This window comes from Neofelis nebulosa, chromosome 3 (genome assembly GCF_028018385.1).
Source record: "Neofelis nebulosa isolate mNeoNeb1 chromosome 3, mNeoNeb1.pri, whole genome shotgun sequence".
Classification (NCBI taxonomy): Eukaryota; Metazoa; Chordata; class Mammalia; order Carnivora; family Felidae; genus Neofelis; species Neofelis nebulosa.
The window spans coordinates 44475770-44493018 of NC_080784.1; the positions used below are offsets into that span (position 1 = coordinate 44475770).

A 17249-nucleotide genomic window follows, 5' to 3' on the forward strand; every position below is an offset into this window, starting at 1 on the left:
GATGTTAACTAGAATAACTGTGGTAATGATTTGACAACATATACAAATACTGAATCATGTTGAACATCTGAACCTGATATAATGTTAATGCCAATTATACCTCAATAAAAAAATAACTCTCATAAAGATACACACTGAGGTCAAGAGAACAATGCATGAACAAAGTAAGATTTTTTTTTCTTTTTTTTTTTTAATATAATTTATTGTCAAATTAGCTAACATACAGTGTGTAAAGTGTGCTCTTGGCTTTTTGGGGTAGACTCCCGTGGTTCATCACTTACATACAGCACCCAGTGCTCATCCCAACAAGTGCCCTCCTCAATGCCCATCACCCAGTTTCCCCTCTCCCCCACCCCCCAATTAGCCCTCAACCTGTTCTCAGTATTTAAGAGTCTCTTATGGTTTGTAACTATTTTCCCCTTCTCTTCCCCCATGGTCCTCTGTTAAGTTTCTCAAGATCCACATTATGAGGTAAAACATGATATCTGTCCTTCTCTGACTGACTTATTTCACTCAGCATAATACCTTCCAACTCCATCCACATTGCTGCAAATGGCAGGATTTCATTCTTTCTCATTGCCAAGTAGTATTCCATTGTACATATGAACCACATCTTCTTTATCTATTCATCAGTTGATGGACATTTAGGCTCTTTCCATAATTTGGCTATTGTTGAAAGCGCTGCTATAAACATTAGGGTACACGTGCCTCTATGAATCAACACTCCTGTATCCCTTGCATAAATTCCTAGTAGTGCTATTCCTGGATCATAGGGCAGTTATATTTTTAATTCTTTGAGGAACCTCCTCACTGTTTCCCAGTGCAGCTTCACCAGTTTACATTCCCACCAACAGTGCGAGAGGGTTCCAGTTTCTCCACATCCTCGCCAGCATCTGTTGTTTCCTGAGTTGTTCATTTTAGCCACTCTTCCCGGTGTGAGGTGGTATCTCAGTGTGGTTTTGATTTGTATTTCCCTGATAATGAGTGACAAACAAATTAATAATTTAAAAAAGAGAAAAATTCACTAGAAAGTTTCAACAGCAGACTAGATCAAGCATAAGAAAAATATCAACTTGGGCGAGCTTTGGGGAAGATGGCGGCATAGGAGGACGCTGGGCTCACCGCGCGTCCTGCTGATCACTTAGATTCCACCTACACCTGCCTAAAGAACCCAGAAAACCGCCAGAGGATTAGCAGAACGGAGTCTCCGGAGCCAAGCGCAGACGAGAGGCCCACGGAAGAGGGTAGGAAGGGCGGCAAGGCGGTGCGCGCTCCACGGACTGGCGGGAGGGAGCCGGGGCGGAGGGGCGGCTCGCCGGCCAAGCAGAGCCCCCGAGTCGGGCTGGCAAAAGCGGAGGGGCCGGACGGACTGTGTTCCGACAGCAAGCGCGACTTAGCGTCTGGGAGGTCAGAAGTTAACAGCTCTGCTCAGAAAGCGGGAAGGCTGGAGGACAAAGGGAGGGAGAGCTGCTGAGCCCCCGGACGGCAGAGCTCAGCTTGTCGGGGAACAAAGGCGCTCACCAGCGCCATCTCCCCCGCCCATCCCCCAGCCAAAATCCCAAAGAGAACCAGTTCCTGCCAGGGAACTTGCTCGCTCCCCGCAAACACCCAACTCTGTGCTTCTGCGGAGCCAAACCTCCGGCAGCGGATCTGACTCCCTCCCGCTGCCACAGGGCCCCTCCTGAAGCGGATCACCTAAGGAGAAGCGAGCTAAGCCTGCCCCTCCCGCCCCCGTGCACCTTGCCTACCCACCCCAGCTAATACGCCAGCTCCCCAGCACCAGAAGCCTGGCAGTGTGCAAGTAGACCAGACGGGCCACACCACCCCACAGTGAATCCCGCCCCTAGGAGAGGGGAAGAGAAGGCACACACCAGTCTGACTGTGGCCCCAGCGGGGGGCTGGGGGCAGACATCAGGTCGGACTGCGGCCCCGCCCACCAACTCCAGTTATACACCACAGCACGGGGGAAGTGCCCTGCGGGTCCTCACCACTCCAGGGACTGTCCAAAATGACCAAACGGAAGAATTCCCCTCAGAAGAATCTCCAGGAAATAACAACAGCTAATGAACTGATCAAAAAGGATTTAAATAATATAACAGAAAGTGAATTTAGAATAATAGTCATAAAATTAATCGCTGGGCTTGAAAACAGTATACAGGACAGCAGAGAATCTCTTGCTACAGAGATCAAGGGACTAAGGAACAGTCACGAGGAGCTGAAAAACGCTTTAAACGAAATGCAAAACAAAATGGAAACCACCACGGCTCGGATTGAAGAGGCAGAGGAGAGAATAGGTGAACTAGAAGATAAAGTTATGGAGAAAGAGGAAGCTGAAAGAAAGAGAGATAAAAAAATCCAGGAGTATGAGGGGAAAATTAGAGAACTAAGTGATACACTAAAAAGAAATAATATACGCATAATTGGTATCTCAGAGGAGGAAGAGAGAGGGAAAGGTGCTGAAGGGGTACTTGAAGAAATTATAGTTGAGAACTTCCCTGAACTGGGGAAGGAAAAAGGCATTGAAATCCAAGAGGCACAGAGAACTCCCTTCAGACGTAACTTGAATCGATCTTCTGCACGACATATCATAGTGAAACTGGCAAAATACAAGGATAAAGAGAAAATTCTGAAAGCAGCAAGGGATAAACGTGCCCTCACATATAAAGGGAGACCTATAAGACTCGTGACTGATCTCTCCTTTGAAACTTGGCAGGCCAGAAAGGCTTGGCACGATATCTTCAGTGTGCTAAACAGAAAAAATATGCAGCCGAGAATCCTTTATCCAGCAAGTCTGTCATTTAGAATAGAAGGAGAGATAAAGGTCTTCCCAAACAAACAAAAACTGAAGGAATTTGTCACCATGAAACCAGCCCTACAAGAGATCCTAAGGGGGATCCTGTGAGACAAAGTACCAGAGACATCACTACAAGCATAAAACATACAGACATCACAATGACTCTAAACCCGTATCTTTCTATAATAACACTGAATGTAAATGGATTAAATGCGCCAGCCAAAAGACATAGGGTATCAGAATGGATAAAAAAACAAGACCCATCTATTTGCTGTCTACAAGAGACTCATTTTAGATCTGAGGACACCTTTAGATTGAGAGTGAGGGGATGGAGAACTATTTATCATGCTACTGGAAGCCAAAAGAAAGCTGGAGTAGCCATACTTATATCAGACAAACTAGACTTTAAATTAAAGGCTGTAACAAGAGATGAAGAAGGGCATTATATAATAATTACAGGGTCTATCCATCAGGAAGAGCTAACAATTATAAATGTCTATGCGCCAAATACCGGAGCCCCCAGATATATAAAACAGTTACTCATAAACATAAGCAACCTTATTGATAAGAATGTGGTCATTGCAGGGGACTTTAACACTCCACTTACAGAAATGGATAGATCATCTAGACACACAGTCAATAAAGAAACAAGGGCCCTGAATGATACATTGGATCAGATGGACTTGACAGATATATTTAGAACTCTGCATCCCAGAGCAACAGAATATACTTTCTTCTCGAGTGCACATGGAACATTCTCCAAGATAGATCATATACTGGGTCACAAAACAGCCCTTCATAAGTTTACAAGAATTGAAATTATACCATGCCTACTTTCAGACCACAATGCTATGAAGCTTGAAATCAACCACAGGAAAAAGTCTGGAAAACCTCCAAAAGCATGGAGGTTAAAGAACACCCTACTAACGAATGAGTGGGTCAACCAGGCAATTAGAGAAGAAATTAAAAAATATATGGAAACAAACGAAAATGAAAATACAACAATCCAAACGCTTTGGGACGCAGCGAAGGCAGTCCTGAGAGGAAAATACATTGCAATCCAGGCCTATCTCAAGAAACAAGAAAAATCCCAAATACAAAATCTAACAGCACACCTAAAGGAAATAGAAGCAGAACAGCAAAGGCAGCCTAAACCCAGCAGAAGAAGAGAAATCATAAAGATCAGAGCAGAAATAAACAATATAGAATCTAAAAAAACTGTAGAGCAGATCAACGAAACCAAGAGTTGGTTTTTTGAAAAAATAAACAAAATTGACAAACATCTAGCCAGGCTTCTCAAAAAGAAAAGGGAGATGACCCAAATAGATAAAATCATGAATGAAAATGGAATTATTACAACCAATCCCTCAGAGATACAAACAATTATCAGGGAATACTATGAAAAATTATATGCCAACAAATTGGACAACCTGGAAGAAATGGACAAATTCCTAAACACCCACACTCTTCCAAAACTCAATCAGGAGGAAATAGAAAGCTTGAACAGACCCATAACCAGCGAAGAAATTGAATCGGTTATCAAAAATCTCCCAACAAATAAGAGTCCAGGACCAGATGGCTTCCCAGGGGAGTTCTACCAGACGTTTAAAGCAGAGATAATACCTATCCTTCTCAAGCTATTCCAAGAAATAGAAAGGGAAGGAAAACTTCCAGACTCATTCTATGAAGCCAGTATTACTTTGATTCCTAAACCAGACAGAGACCCAGTAAAAAAAGAGAACTACAGGCCAATATCTCTGATGAATATGGATGCAAAAATTCTCAATAAGATACTAGCAAATCGAATTCAACAGCATATAAAAAGAATTATTCACCATGATCAAGTGGGATTCATTCCTGGGATGCAGGGCTGGTTCAACATTCGCAAATCGATCAACGTGATACATCACATTAACAAAAAAAAAGAGAAGAACCATATGATCCTGTCAATCGATGCAGAAAAGGCCTTTGACAAAATCCAGCACCCTTTCTTAATAAAAACCCTGGAGAAAGTCGGGATAGAAGGAACATACTTAAAGATCATAAAAGCCATTTATGAAAAGCCCACAGCTAACATCATCCTCAATGGGGAAAAACTGAGAGCTTTTTCCCTGAGATCAGGAACACGACAGGGATGCCCACTTTCACCGCTGCTGTTTAATATAGTGCTGGAAGTTCTAGCATCAGCAATCAGACAACAAAAGGAAATCAAAGGCATCAAAATTGGCAAAGATGAAGTCAAGCTTTCGCTTTTTGCAGATGACATAATATTATACATGGAAAATCCGATAGACTCCACCAAAAGTCTGCTAGAACTGATACATGAATTCAGCAAAGTTGCCGGATACAAAATCAATGTACAGAAATCAGTTGCATTCTTATACACCAACAATGAAGCAACAGAAAGACAAATAAAGAAACTGATCCCATTCACAATTGCACCAAGAAGCATAAAATACCTAGGAATAAATCTAACCAAAGATGTAAAAGATCTGTATGCTGAAAACTATAGAAAGCTTATGCAGGTAATTGAAGAAGATTTAAAGAAATGGAAAGACATTCCCTGCTCATGGATTGGAAGAATAAATATTGTCAAAATGTCAATACTACCCAAAGCTATCTACACATTCAATGCAATCCCAATCAAAATTGCACCAGCATTCTTCTCGAAACTAGAACAAGCAATCCTAAAATTCATATGGAACCACAAAAGGCCCCGAATAGCCAAAGTAATTTTGAAGAAGAAGACCAAAGCAGGAGGCATCACAATCCCAGACTTTAGCCTCTACTACAAAGCTGTCATCATCAAGACAGCATGGTATTGGCATAAAAACAGACACATAGACCAATGGAATCGAATAGAAACCCCAGAACTAGACCCACAAACGTATGGCCAACTCATTTTTGACAAAGCAGAAAAGAACATCCAATGGAAAAAAGACAGTCTCTTTAACAAATGGTGCTGGGAGAACTGGACAGCAACATGCAGAAGGTTGAAACTAGACCACTTGCTCACACCATTCACAAAAATAAACTCAAAATGGATAAAGGACCTGAATGTGAGACAGGAAACCATCAAAACCTTAGAGGAGAAAGCAGGAAAAGACCTCTCTGACCTCAGCCGTAGCAATCTCTTACTCGGCACATCCCCAAAGGCAAGGGAATTAAAAGCAAAAGTGAATTACTGGGACCTTATGAAGATAAAAAGCTTCTGCACAGCAAAGGAAACAACCAACAAAACTAAAAGGCAACCAACGGAATGGGAAAAGATATTTGCAAATGACACATCGGACAAAGGGCTAGTATCCAAAATCTATAAAAAGCTCATCAAACTCCACACCCGAAAAACAAATAACCCAGTGAAGAAATGGGCAGAAAACATGAATAGACACTTCTCTAAAGAAGACATCCGGATGGCCAACAGGCACATGAAAAGATGCTCAACGTCGCTCCTCATCAGGGAAATACAAATCAAAACCACACTCAGATACCACCTCACGCCAGTCAGAGTGGCCAAAATGAAGAAATCAGGAGACTATAGATGCTGGAGAGGATGTGGAGAGACGGGAACCCTCTTGCACTGTTGGTGGGAATGCAAATTGGTGCAGCCACTCTGGAAAGCAGTGTGGAGGTTCCTCAGAAAATTAAAAATAGACCTACCCTATGACCCAGCAATAGCACTGCTAGGAATTTATCCAAGGGATACAGGAGTACTGATGCATAGGGGCACTTGTACCCCAATGTTTATAGCAGCACTCTCAACAATCGCCAAATTATGGAAAGAGCCTAAATGTCCATCAACTGATGAATGGATAAAGAAATTGTGGTTTATATACACAATGGAATACTACGTGGCAATGAGAAAGAATGAAATATGGCCTTTTGTAGCAACGTGGATGGAACTGGAGAGTGTGATGCTAAGTGAAATAAGCCATACAGAGAAAGACAGATACCATATGGTTTCACTCTTATGTGGATCCTGAGAAACGTAACAGAAACCCATGGGGGAGGGGAAGGGAAAAAAAAAAAAAAAGAGGTTAGAGTGGGAGAGAGCCAAAGCATAAGAGACTGTTAAAAACTGAGAACAAACTGAGGGTTGATGGGGGGTGGGAGGGAGGGCAGGGTGGGTGATGGGTATTGAGGAGGGCACCTTTTGGGATGAGCACTGGGTGTTGTAAGGAAACCAATTTGACAGTAAATTTCATATATTAAAAAAATAAAAAAATAAATAAATAAATAAATAAATAAATAAATAAATAAAAGAAAAATATCAACTTAAAGACAGGTCTGAGTAGCAAACAGACTAACTTACTGGGGTATTATCAAAGCCCAACTGACCTGGGGAAGAGAAATACCCAACTCCAGCCCACTTGGGCCATTCTGCCCCACCTAAGGAGGAAGAAAAAGAAAAACTGAGAAAGATTTGTGATGTGCATATTCCAGAGGCACAGGCCAAGTAAAACACTGAAAGTTAATCATATGACTAAAGAACACTTCTCTCCTCACAGCTGACCACTACATTACTGAAGGCATATTTATAGCAGTTCCTTTCACCTGCTACATCATGTCCAGCTATTGAGAAAAAATACCAAAGGCAAAAACACAATTTGAAAAGACAGAGCAAGTATCAGAAACAGACATGCCAGGAATGTTAGAATGATATTTATTATTATACTAAATGCTCTAATGGATAAACTAGACACTGTGTAAGAATAGATGGCCAATGTAATCAGAAAGATAGAAATCCTCAGAAAGCACCAAAAATAAATGCTAGAGATGAAAAAATACCATAACAGAAATGACGTGTACCTTTAATGGCTCACTGGTAGTTGAGAAGTGACCTAGGAAAGAATCTCTGCACTTGAGGATATATCAACAAAACTTTAAAATCTGAAAAGAAAAAAAAAGACTAAAACAGAAGAATATATTCAAAGACTACAGTACAACCACAAAAGTTGTAACATACACATGATGGGAATACCAGAAAGAGAAGAAAAAGAGAAAGGAGCAGAAGATATATTTGAACAATAATAACTGACAATTTCCCCAAATTAATGTCAGACACCAAATCACAGATCCAAAAAGCTCACAGAATTCCACACAGAATTAAAAAAAACAAACAAACAAATAAAACCCACTACACCTTGGAACATCATTTTCAAACTACAGAAAATCAAATATAAAGAAAAAGTCCTAAAAGAAGCCAGAGGGAAAAGACTTCTAACTATAGAAGAACAATAATAAGAATTACATAAGATTTCTCTTCATAAAGCATGCACACAAGAAAAGATTAAAGCAAAATATTTAAAGCAATGAGAGAAAAAACACCCTGCCAAGGATTCTATATCTTGCAAAATTATCCTTCAAAAAGAAAGAAGAATTTATGAGACAAACAAAAATTGAGGGAATTTATTGCCAGCAGACTTGTTTTCAAGAAATATTTTGAAAAAATCCTATATATAAAAGGAAAATGATATAGGTCAGAAGCCTAAATCTACATAAAAGCAGACTGCCGATAAGGGAATATGATAGTAAAATAAAAACTTTTTCTTATCCTTAACTGATATAAAAATTGTTCAAATAATAGCAACAATGTATTTAACTACATATGTTTATATGGACACCTTATATATCATATATACATTTTATATTCATATTTCATATATATATAATATGCTTATATATAAGTAAAGTGAATGAAAGCAATGATACAAGGGATGGGAGGAAAGAACTAGGGTTATTTTTTATTATAAGGGACTCACACTACTTGTGATATGATACAGTATAATTTGAAAGTGGACACAGTTGAACTCAGCAACATCACCAATCAACTGGATATAACTGACATCTATAGACTACTTCATCCAAAAATAGCAGAATACACATTTTTATCAAGTTCATATGGAACACTCACCAAGACAGACATTCCGAGCCATAAAAAGCACACTAGCAACTTAAAAGAATAGAAATAATACAATGTCTGCTATTAGACCACAATGGAATTAAATTACAAGTCAATAACAAGAAGATAGCTGGAAAATCCCAAACACATGCTTCCCGTGATGTTTGAGTGGCTCAGTTGTTAAGCGTCCAACTCTTGCTTTTGACTCAGGTCATGATCTCTCTGTTCGTGAGTTTGAACTCCCATACTGTCAGCACAGAGCCTGCTTGGTATTTTCTCCGTCTGTCTGTCTGTCTCTCTCTCTTTCTCTCTGCTCCTCCCTCCCCAGCTCATGCATGTGTGCTATCAAAATAAAAGAAAATTTTAAAAAACTTCATGCTTCTAAAGGACACACGGATCAAAAAAGAAATGTCAAAAGAAAAATTTTTTAACTAAATAGAAATAAAACACAGCTTTTCAAATTTATGGGAAGCAGCAAAAATAGTGTTTAGGGGGAAATCTATAGCATTTAATGCATATATTTAAAAAGAAGAAAGATCTAAAATCAACAATCTGAGTTTCCCCCTTAAGTAACTAAAAAAAGACGAGCAAATTGAATCCAAAGTAAACTAAAAAAAAGGAAATTATAAGACACTGAAAACAGGAAATCAACACAGAAAATGAATAAAACCACAAGCTGGCTCTTTGAAAATATCAATAAAATCAATAAGCCTCTAGCCACACAATCTAACTTAAATGAGAGAAAATAATTACTAATATCAAAATTAAAAAGGCAGCATAACTATGGATCCCGTAAGTACTAAAAAGATAATATAGGAATATGATGAGCAACTCCTCACCCACAAATTTGAAAATGTAGCTGAAATGGACCAACTCCTTGAAGAACACAATTCGTCAACCCTCACACAAGATGAAATAGACAATCTGAATGGGTCTGTATTTATTAATCAAATATAAAATTAATAATCTTCCAAAACAGAATGCACAAGGACCAGATGGGTTCATTGTTGAACTCCTCCAAACATTTAAGGAAGAAATTATACCAATTCTCTACAAATTCTTTCAGAGTATAGAAGCAGAGGGAATACTTTCTCACTCGTTCTGTGGGGACAGTATTATCCTAATACCAGTCAAAAATATTAAAAGAAAACTTCAGACCAATGTCTCTCATGAACATATATGAAAAAATCCTTAGCAACATATTAGCAAATCAAGTCCAACAATTAATAAAAATAATTATAAATCATCAACAACTTGGATTTGTCTAAAGTATGCAAAGCTGGTTCAACATTCAAAAATGAAGTAATGTAAGGTAAGCAATTACAGAAACAGGTTAAAAAATGAAAATCAGTAATGTTTCACAGGACAAAATCAACATGTAAAAATCACTTGATTCTATACACTAACAAATTTAAAACTAATAAACTTGCTTTAAAAGCAAACCCATTTATAATAGCACCCAAAAGAATAAAAAAAGGAATAAATTTAATAAAGGAAGATCTATACCCTATAAACTATAATACAGTGATGAAAGAAACTGATGAAGATGCAATAGTAAGATATCCTGCATTCATGAACTCAAAAAAAAAATATTATTAAATGTCCATACTACCTAAAGCAATCTACAAATCAACACAATCCCTAATTCACTGGAATTCTTCACAGAACCAGAAAAAAAAAAACTAAAATTTTTATGGAGCCACAAAAGAATCCAAATAGCCAAAGCAATCTGGAGAAAGCTGAGGAATCACAATTCCTGATTTCAAACTCTATGGCAAATCTACAGTAATCAGAAAATTATGATATTGGCTTAAAAAAACAACAGATAGAAGAACAGAACAGAATTAAGAGCCTAGATATATACCCACACATAGAACATCAACTAATCTTTCACAAGGGTACCAAAAACACACAATGGGGAAAGGATAGTCTCTTTAATAAATGGTGAAAAAAACTAAATATCCAAATGCAAAACAATTATATTGGACCCCTACCTTACACCACTTACAAAAATTAACTTGAAATGGATTAAAGACTTAAAGATATAAAGCCATAAAACTAGAAGAAACACAGGAAAACCTCCTTGATGTTGGTCTTGGCAATCAGTTTTTGGCTTTGACATGAAAATCACAGGAAAGAAAAGCAAAAAGTTTTAAATGGAACTGCATCAAACTAAAAAGTTTCTGCACAGCAAAGGAAATACTCAACAAAATGAAAAGGCAATATATGTATTGGGAGAAAATATTTGCAAACCACATATCTGTAAGAGGTTAACCAAAATATATGAGGTATTTATATAACTCAACAGCAGAAAAACAAATAATCCAATAATAAATGAGCAAAAGACATGAAAAGATGTATCTCCAAAGAAGATATACAACAGATATATAAAAAGGTGCTCAACATCACTAATCATGAGGAAATGCAAATCAAAACAATGAGATATCACTTCTTACCCAATAGGGTGGCTTTTTATCAAAAAGACAAGAGATAACAAGTGTTGGCAAGGATGTGGAGAAAAGGGAACCATTGTATGTGGTCAGTAAGAATGTAAATGAGTATGGTCATAATGGAAAACAATATGGAGATCGCTCAAAAAATTAAAAACAAAACTGAACTATGATTCAGCAATCTCACTTCTAGATATACATCCAAAAGGAAGGAAATCAGTTTCTCAAAGAGATATCTCCATTCATATGTTCATTGCAGGAATATTCATAATACCCATTATATGGAAACAACCGAAGTTTTCAAGGATGGATGAATGGGCATAGAAAATGTGTTATGTATGTGTGTGAATATCATTCACCCATGAGAGAGAAGGAAATTCTGCCACTTACAACAACATGGATGAACCTAGAGGACATTGTACAAAATGAAATCAACCTGAGAAATACAAATACAGTAAGATCTCACTTAGGTGTGAAATCTAAAAACAAAAAGTTGAACTCATTAAAACAGAGTAGAATGCTGGTTACCAGGTGGTGGGGGTTGGGAGAAATGGAGAGATGCTAGTCAAAAGGTATAAGCCTTGGAGCACCTGGGTTGATTAAGCCTCCGATGTCAGCTCAGGTCATGATCTCACGGTTTGTGGGTTTGAGCCCCACATCGGGCTCTATGCTAACAGCTTGGAGCCTGGAGCCTGCTTCATATGCTGTGTCTCCCTCTCTCTCTGCCCCTCCCCACCCCGTGCTCTCTCTCTCAAAATAAATATTTTAAAAAAAGGTATAAGCCTTAAGTTATAAGATGATTAAGCTCTGGGGATCCAATGTATAGCATGGTGACTGTATTTAAAAATAATGTGTTATACCCCTCCCCCACTCATGCACTATCTCTCTCCCTCTCAAAAAATAAATTAATTAATTAATAATAATAATAACATGTTCTAAACTTGAAATTTGCTGAGAGTAAACCTTAAGTGTTCTCACCACCCTCCCCCCACACAAAATTATATATACAAAGTTATACATATCAAGTTATATACATATAGATTTATATATATAAAGTTATGTATATATAGTTATATGTAGAGATTTTTATATATATGAAGTTATATATATAGAAAAGGCTGAGTGCTGTATTAATATTATGGTAGAGGGTAAATTACTTTTAATTCTAGTATAAAAGTTAAAAGAGAAAAATATTAAAAATAACTATCACTAAAAAACATGTTAAAAGGTCCCCTAAAGAATGTCAAAAAGAAATTCCAAAAAACAAAGGTGATAATATCACATGAAGGCTTGGAGCATCATAAAGAATTGGGTGGGGTGGGGGGGGAGATGGATTAATATAGTGGTAAATATAATGGGCAATCTCTTCATTCATGAGTTTCTTAAATCTTATTTGGTTGTTGAGACAAAAATCATGCAATATTATCTGATACTTAACGTATGTGAAGGAATATTTAATCAATTGTATTTTAAAAGTGCAGAGAATAAATGAACCCAAACAGTAACAGTTTCAATATTTTACTGAAATAGTATAAAGTCTATAATAGTAGGAAATACTTTAAAAAGAAATATTTTAAAACACTATAAATAAATCATAATGTAATCTACAAAATGTCCAAATACCCAGATGAAGGCAAGAAGAGACAAAGGAATTAGTAACATAGAAAAAAAACAAAAACAAAAACAACAAACAAACACCTGGGTTATGGCAAACAAAAACCCTAAGACATCAATAATTAATTTATGTATAAATAGTCTAAAAATAGTAAACAAAATACAGAGTACACAGGAGAAAAAAGAAACACACTGTGACCCAACTAAATACTCTTAAGAATCTCATTTCAAATATAACAGAGGTAGACTGAAATGAAAATAATGGAAAAATATATGTGACATGAGTATTCATAAAAATAAACCAAAGTGGCTCTATTAATACCAGATAAAGTGGACTTAGTAGCAAAGAAATCTACTTGGGACAAAGAGAGTCATTGCATAATCATAAAAGCATCAATCCATCAAGAAGACATGGCAAACCTGAGGTGGCAAAGTGGCCACACTGTGGAAGGTAGGAGCTGTGGGGAGTTGATTTGGGGGAGAAAAGAACTGCAGGTGCTGCGAAGGGAAGGAGCCCTGATCAGGGAGGGAGGAACAAGACAGAAAGAGTGAAAGCATGTGCAGGAGACTGCACAAGAAAAACTATTCCCCAAAACCACTGACTGGGAAAAGAGGGGCTGACCGCCCACTGCAAGTTTGCATAAGTAATGGAGCACAAATCTGAAGCTTTGGAGGTCTGTGCCATCACCAGGGTAGTGCATGGAGGATTTGATGGTGCTCTAGTAAGGAAGGAGAGGAGAGACCTGAGAGCAGGCAGCCTGACCCCTGGATCACCTGGAGAAACACAGTTCCCCTACTTGGAGTGCACATGAGAGTGGTGACATGGCCTCTCCAAGGACAAAAGACCCAGCCAGGTGCCATTGAGCTGCCCCATTCTCGAGCATAGGAACAGATGCACTGGCTGAGGGCAGCAAATCTCAGTGCCAGGTTTTGGCTGCACAACACCATAAATTCTAAACCACTGCACAGTTGTAAAACCAATTTCCAGGACAAACCAGCAAAGGGCAAAAGTGCAGTGAGACCCTCCCAGAGAGGGTTAGCACAGGTCCTCACAGGGTGGATCTCTAATATTTGGAGTTGTGAAATCCAGCTGCACACCTGAGATAAAATACAGGAGTACTGTACCACCTGGCAGGCAGACAGTTCAGACACAGGCAGAGTGAAGGCAGGGATCTGGCAGAAGCCAGGGACACAAGAAGGATAATTGTTGGCTCTTCTGTGAGGGCTTCCTGAAGAGTGGTGGGCACAAATTTCCTGCTTGAGGTAGGAAAGAACAGGACAATGCTATTTTCCTCCATGCCCATCAACACTGACCGACTTCAATGAGCAAAACAGTGCCACACAGTGTAGGCTAGAACCACTTACACCAAGCCCCACCCCGCTGCACCCTGCAGGTGTATCTCCAGTAGGGCAAGTTCACCTGAGAATCTGTGCGGCAGGCTTCACCCTCCTAAAACACAACACAAACCACTCGCACATACTAATTCTACCATTCATAGGGTGCTGCAAAGCTTCAGCTCTAAGGGAAATAGGATCTAGCTTCCCTTTGTGTGTGTTTTGTTTTTTTGGTTTTTTTGGTTTTTTGTTTTGTTTTTTTTTTTTTTTGACCACTTTTTACCGTAGCCATTTCTCTCAGGAGCAAAAATTTAAAAAAAAAAAAAGATTTTCCTAATAATCACACAAAAAACTAGTTGCACAGACAAAATGACAGATGAAGGAATTCATCCCCAAAGAAAGAACAGAAAGAAGTCATGGCTAATGATTTAATCAACACAGATACAAGTAAGATGTCTGAAACAGAATTTAAAAACAACAATCATAAGGATACTAACTGGGCTTGAGAAAAGCATAGAAGACAACAGAGAATTCCTTCCTGCAAAGATAAAAGAACTAAAAACTAGTCGAGAAGAAATTTTAAAAAAATGCTATAACCGAGATGCAAGACCAAGTGGATGCAATGACAACAAGGATGGAGGAAGCAGAGGAACAAATCAGTGGTACTGAAGATAAAATTATGGAAAATAATGAAGCTGAAAAAAGAGGGAAAGAAAGGTATTGGATCATGAATGTAGACTTAGGGAACTCAGTGGCTTCTTAAAGCACATTAATATTCACCTCAAAGGAGTCCCAGAAGAAGAAGAGAAAGTAAAAGGAAGAGAAGGCTTATTTGAGCAAGGTATAGCTAAAATTTCCCTAATCTGGGGAAGGTAAGAGACATCGAAATCCTAGAAGCACAAATAATTCCCATTCAACAAAAGCCAGCCATCACTAAGACATATCATAGTCAAATTAACAAAATACACACACAGGAAACAAATCCTGAAAGCAACAAGGGAAAAAAGTCCTTAACCTACAATGGAAGACAGAACAGGTTCACAGATCTGTCCACAGAAACGTGGCAGGACAGAAGAGAATGACATGATATATTCAACATGCTGAATAGCAAAATATGCAGAAAGAATGCTTTATCAAGCAAGGCTGTCATTCAGAAGAGGAAAGATAAAGAGTTTCCAGACAAATAAAAATTAAAGGAATTAGTGACTACTAACTAGCCCTACAAGAAATTTTAAGGGAAAGAAAGACCAAAATCAACAAAGACCAGAAAAAAAACAGAGACCATCACCAGAAACACCAACTTTAGAGATAACACAATGGCACTAAATTCATCTTTCAATAATCACTCTGAATGTAATTGGACTAAATGCTCCAAACAAAAGACAAGGGGCATAAGAATGAATTAAAGAAAAGAAGACACATCTATATGGTGCCTACAAGAGACTCATTTTAGACCTAAAGAGATCTGCAGATTGAAAGTGAGGGGATGGAGAACAATCTATCATGCTAATGGGTGTGAAAAGAAAGTTGGAGTAGTGATACTTATATCAGACAAACTAGATTTTATAACAAACACGGTAAGAGGAGATGAAGAAGGGCCCTATATCAACAAAAGGAGTGTATCCCCCAAGAAGATTTAACAATGTAAATATTTATGCCCCCAACTTGTAGGAACCTAAATGTAAAAATCAGCTAATAATAAACATTAAAAAATTCATTGATAATAATACAATAACAGTAAGGGACTTTAACAGCCCACTTCCCTCAATGGATAGATCATATAAGCAGAAAAATTAACAAGGAAACAATGGCTTTCAATGACACTCTAGACCAGATGGACTAAACAGGCATCCAGGATATCTCATCTTAAAGCAACAGTATACAATGTCTTCTCAAGTACACATGGAACATTCTCCAGAATAGATTACATATGGGGTCACAAATCAGGCCTCAACAAGTACAAAAAGATGGACATTGTCCCATGCATATTTTCAGACCACAACACTATGAAACTTGAAGTCAACCACAAGAAAAAATGTGGAAAGACCACAAATACATGGAGATTAAAGAACAACCTATTAAGAACCAATGGGTTAACCAGGAAACTAAAGAAGACATTTAAAAAATACATGGAAGCATGTGAAATGAAAACATGATGGTCCAAACCTTTGGGATGCAACTAAGCATTCCTGAGAGGGAAGTATATTGCAATACTTCAAGGAGCAAGAAAAGTCTCAAATACACAACCTATCCTTACACCTGAAGGACCTAGAAAAGCAACAGCAAATAAAGCCTAATGCCTGTAGAAGAAGGGAAATAATAAAGATTAGAGCAGAAATAAACAATATATAAATACACAAACAAAAAAGAGCAGAACATATCAATAAAACTAAGAGCTAGTTCTTTGAAAGAATTAGTAATATTGATAACCCCCTAGCCAGACTTATCAAAAAGAAAAGACAAAGGATCTAAATAAACAAAATCGTTAATTAAAGAGAAGAGCTCACAATCAACACCACAGAAATACAGTTATATGAGAATATTATGAAAAATTATATGCAAAAAGAAAAACCTGGGGAATCTTAAAGAAATAGATGAACTACTAGAAAAATACAAATTACCAAAACTGAAACAGGAAGAAATAGAAAATTTGAACAGACCCATAACCAGTAAATAAATTAAATCAGCAACCAAAAATCCCCAAAAGTCCAGGGCCAGATGGCTTCCCAGGGGAATTCAACCAAACATTTAAAGAAGAGTTAATACCTATTCTTTTCAAATTGTTCCAAAAAATAGAAATGGAAAGAAAACTTCCAGACTCATTCAATTAGGCCAGTATTACCTTGATTCCAAAACCAAAGTCCTCACTAAAACCAAAAATTATGGGCCAAAATTCCTGATAAACATGGATGCAAAAATTCTCAACAAGATATTAGCAAATCAAATCCAATAGTACATGAGAAGAATTATTCGCCATAATCAAGTGGGATTTAGTCCATGGTTCAATATTTGCAAATCAATCAAGGTGATACACCACATTAATAAAAGAAAGAATAAGATCCATACGATCTTCTCAATAAATGCAGAAAAAGAATTTGATAAAAATACCACTTCCATTCTTGATAAAAAGCCTCAACAAAGTAGGTACAGACAA

General features: G+C 37.8%; 1 protein-coding gene across 4 annotated transcripts in view; it reads right to left on the minus strand.

Moving 5' to 3' along the window:
• LOC131506713 (A disintegrin and metallopeptidase domain 3-like) overlaps positions 1 to 17249 on the minus strand; it is a 143309-nt gene that overhangs the window by 101338 nt on the left and 24722 nt on the right. Inside the window, exon 1 of one of the 4 annotated variants that reach the window (XM_058720604.1) lies at positions 812 to 958. The exons of 2 other annotated variants lie outside the window; for them this stretch is intronic. In XM_058720604.1, coding sequence (XP_058576587.1) covers positions 812 to 916 — 105 coding nt within the window. In that variant the 5' untranslated portion in view covers positions 917 to 958. Of the gene's footprint in view, positions 1 to 525; positions 583 to 811; positions 959 to 17249 lie in introns of those variants that run through there. One more of the 4 variants, XM_058720605.1, reaches the window with a different exon arrangement.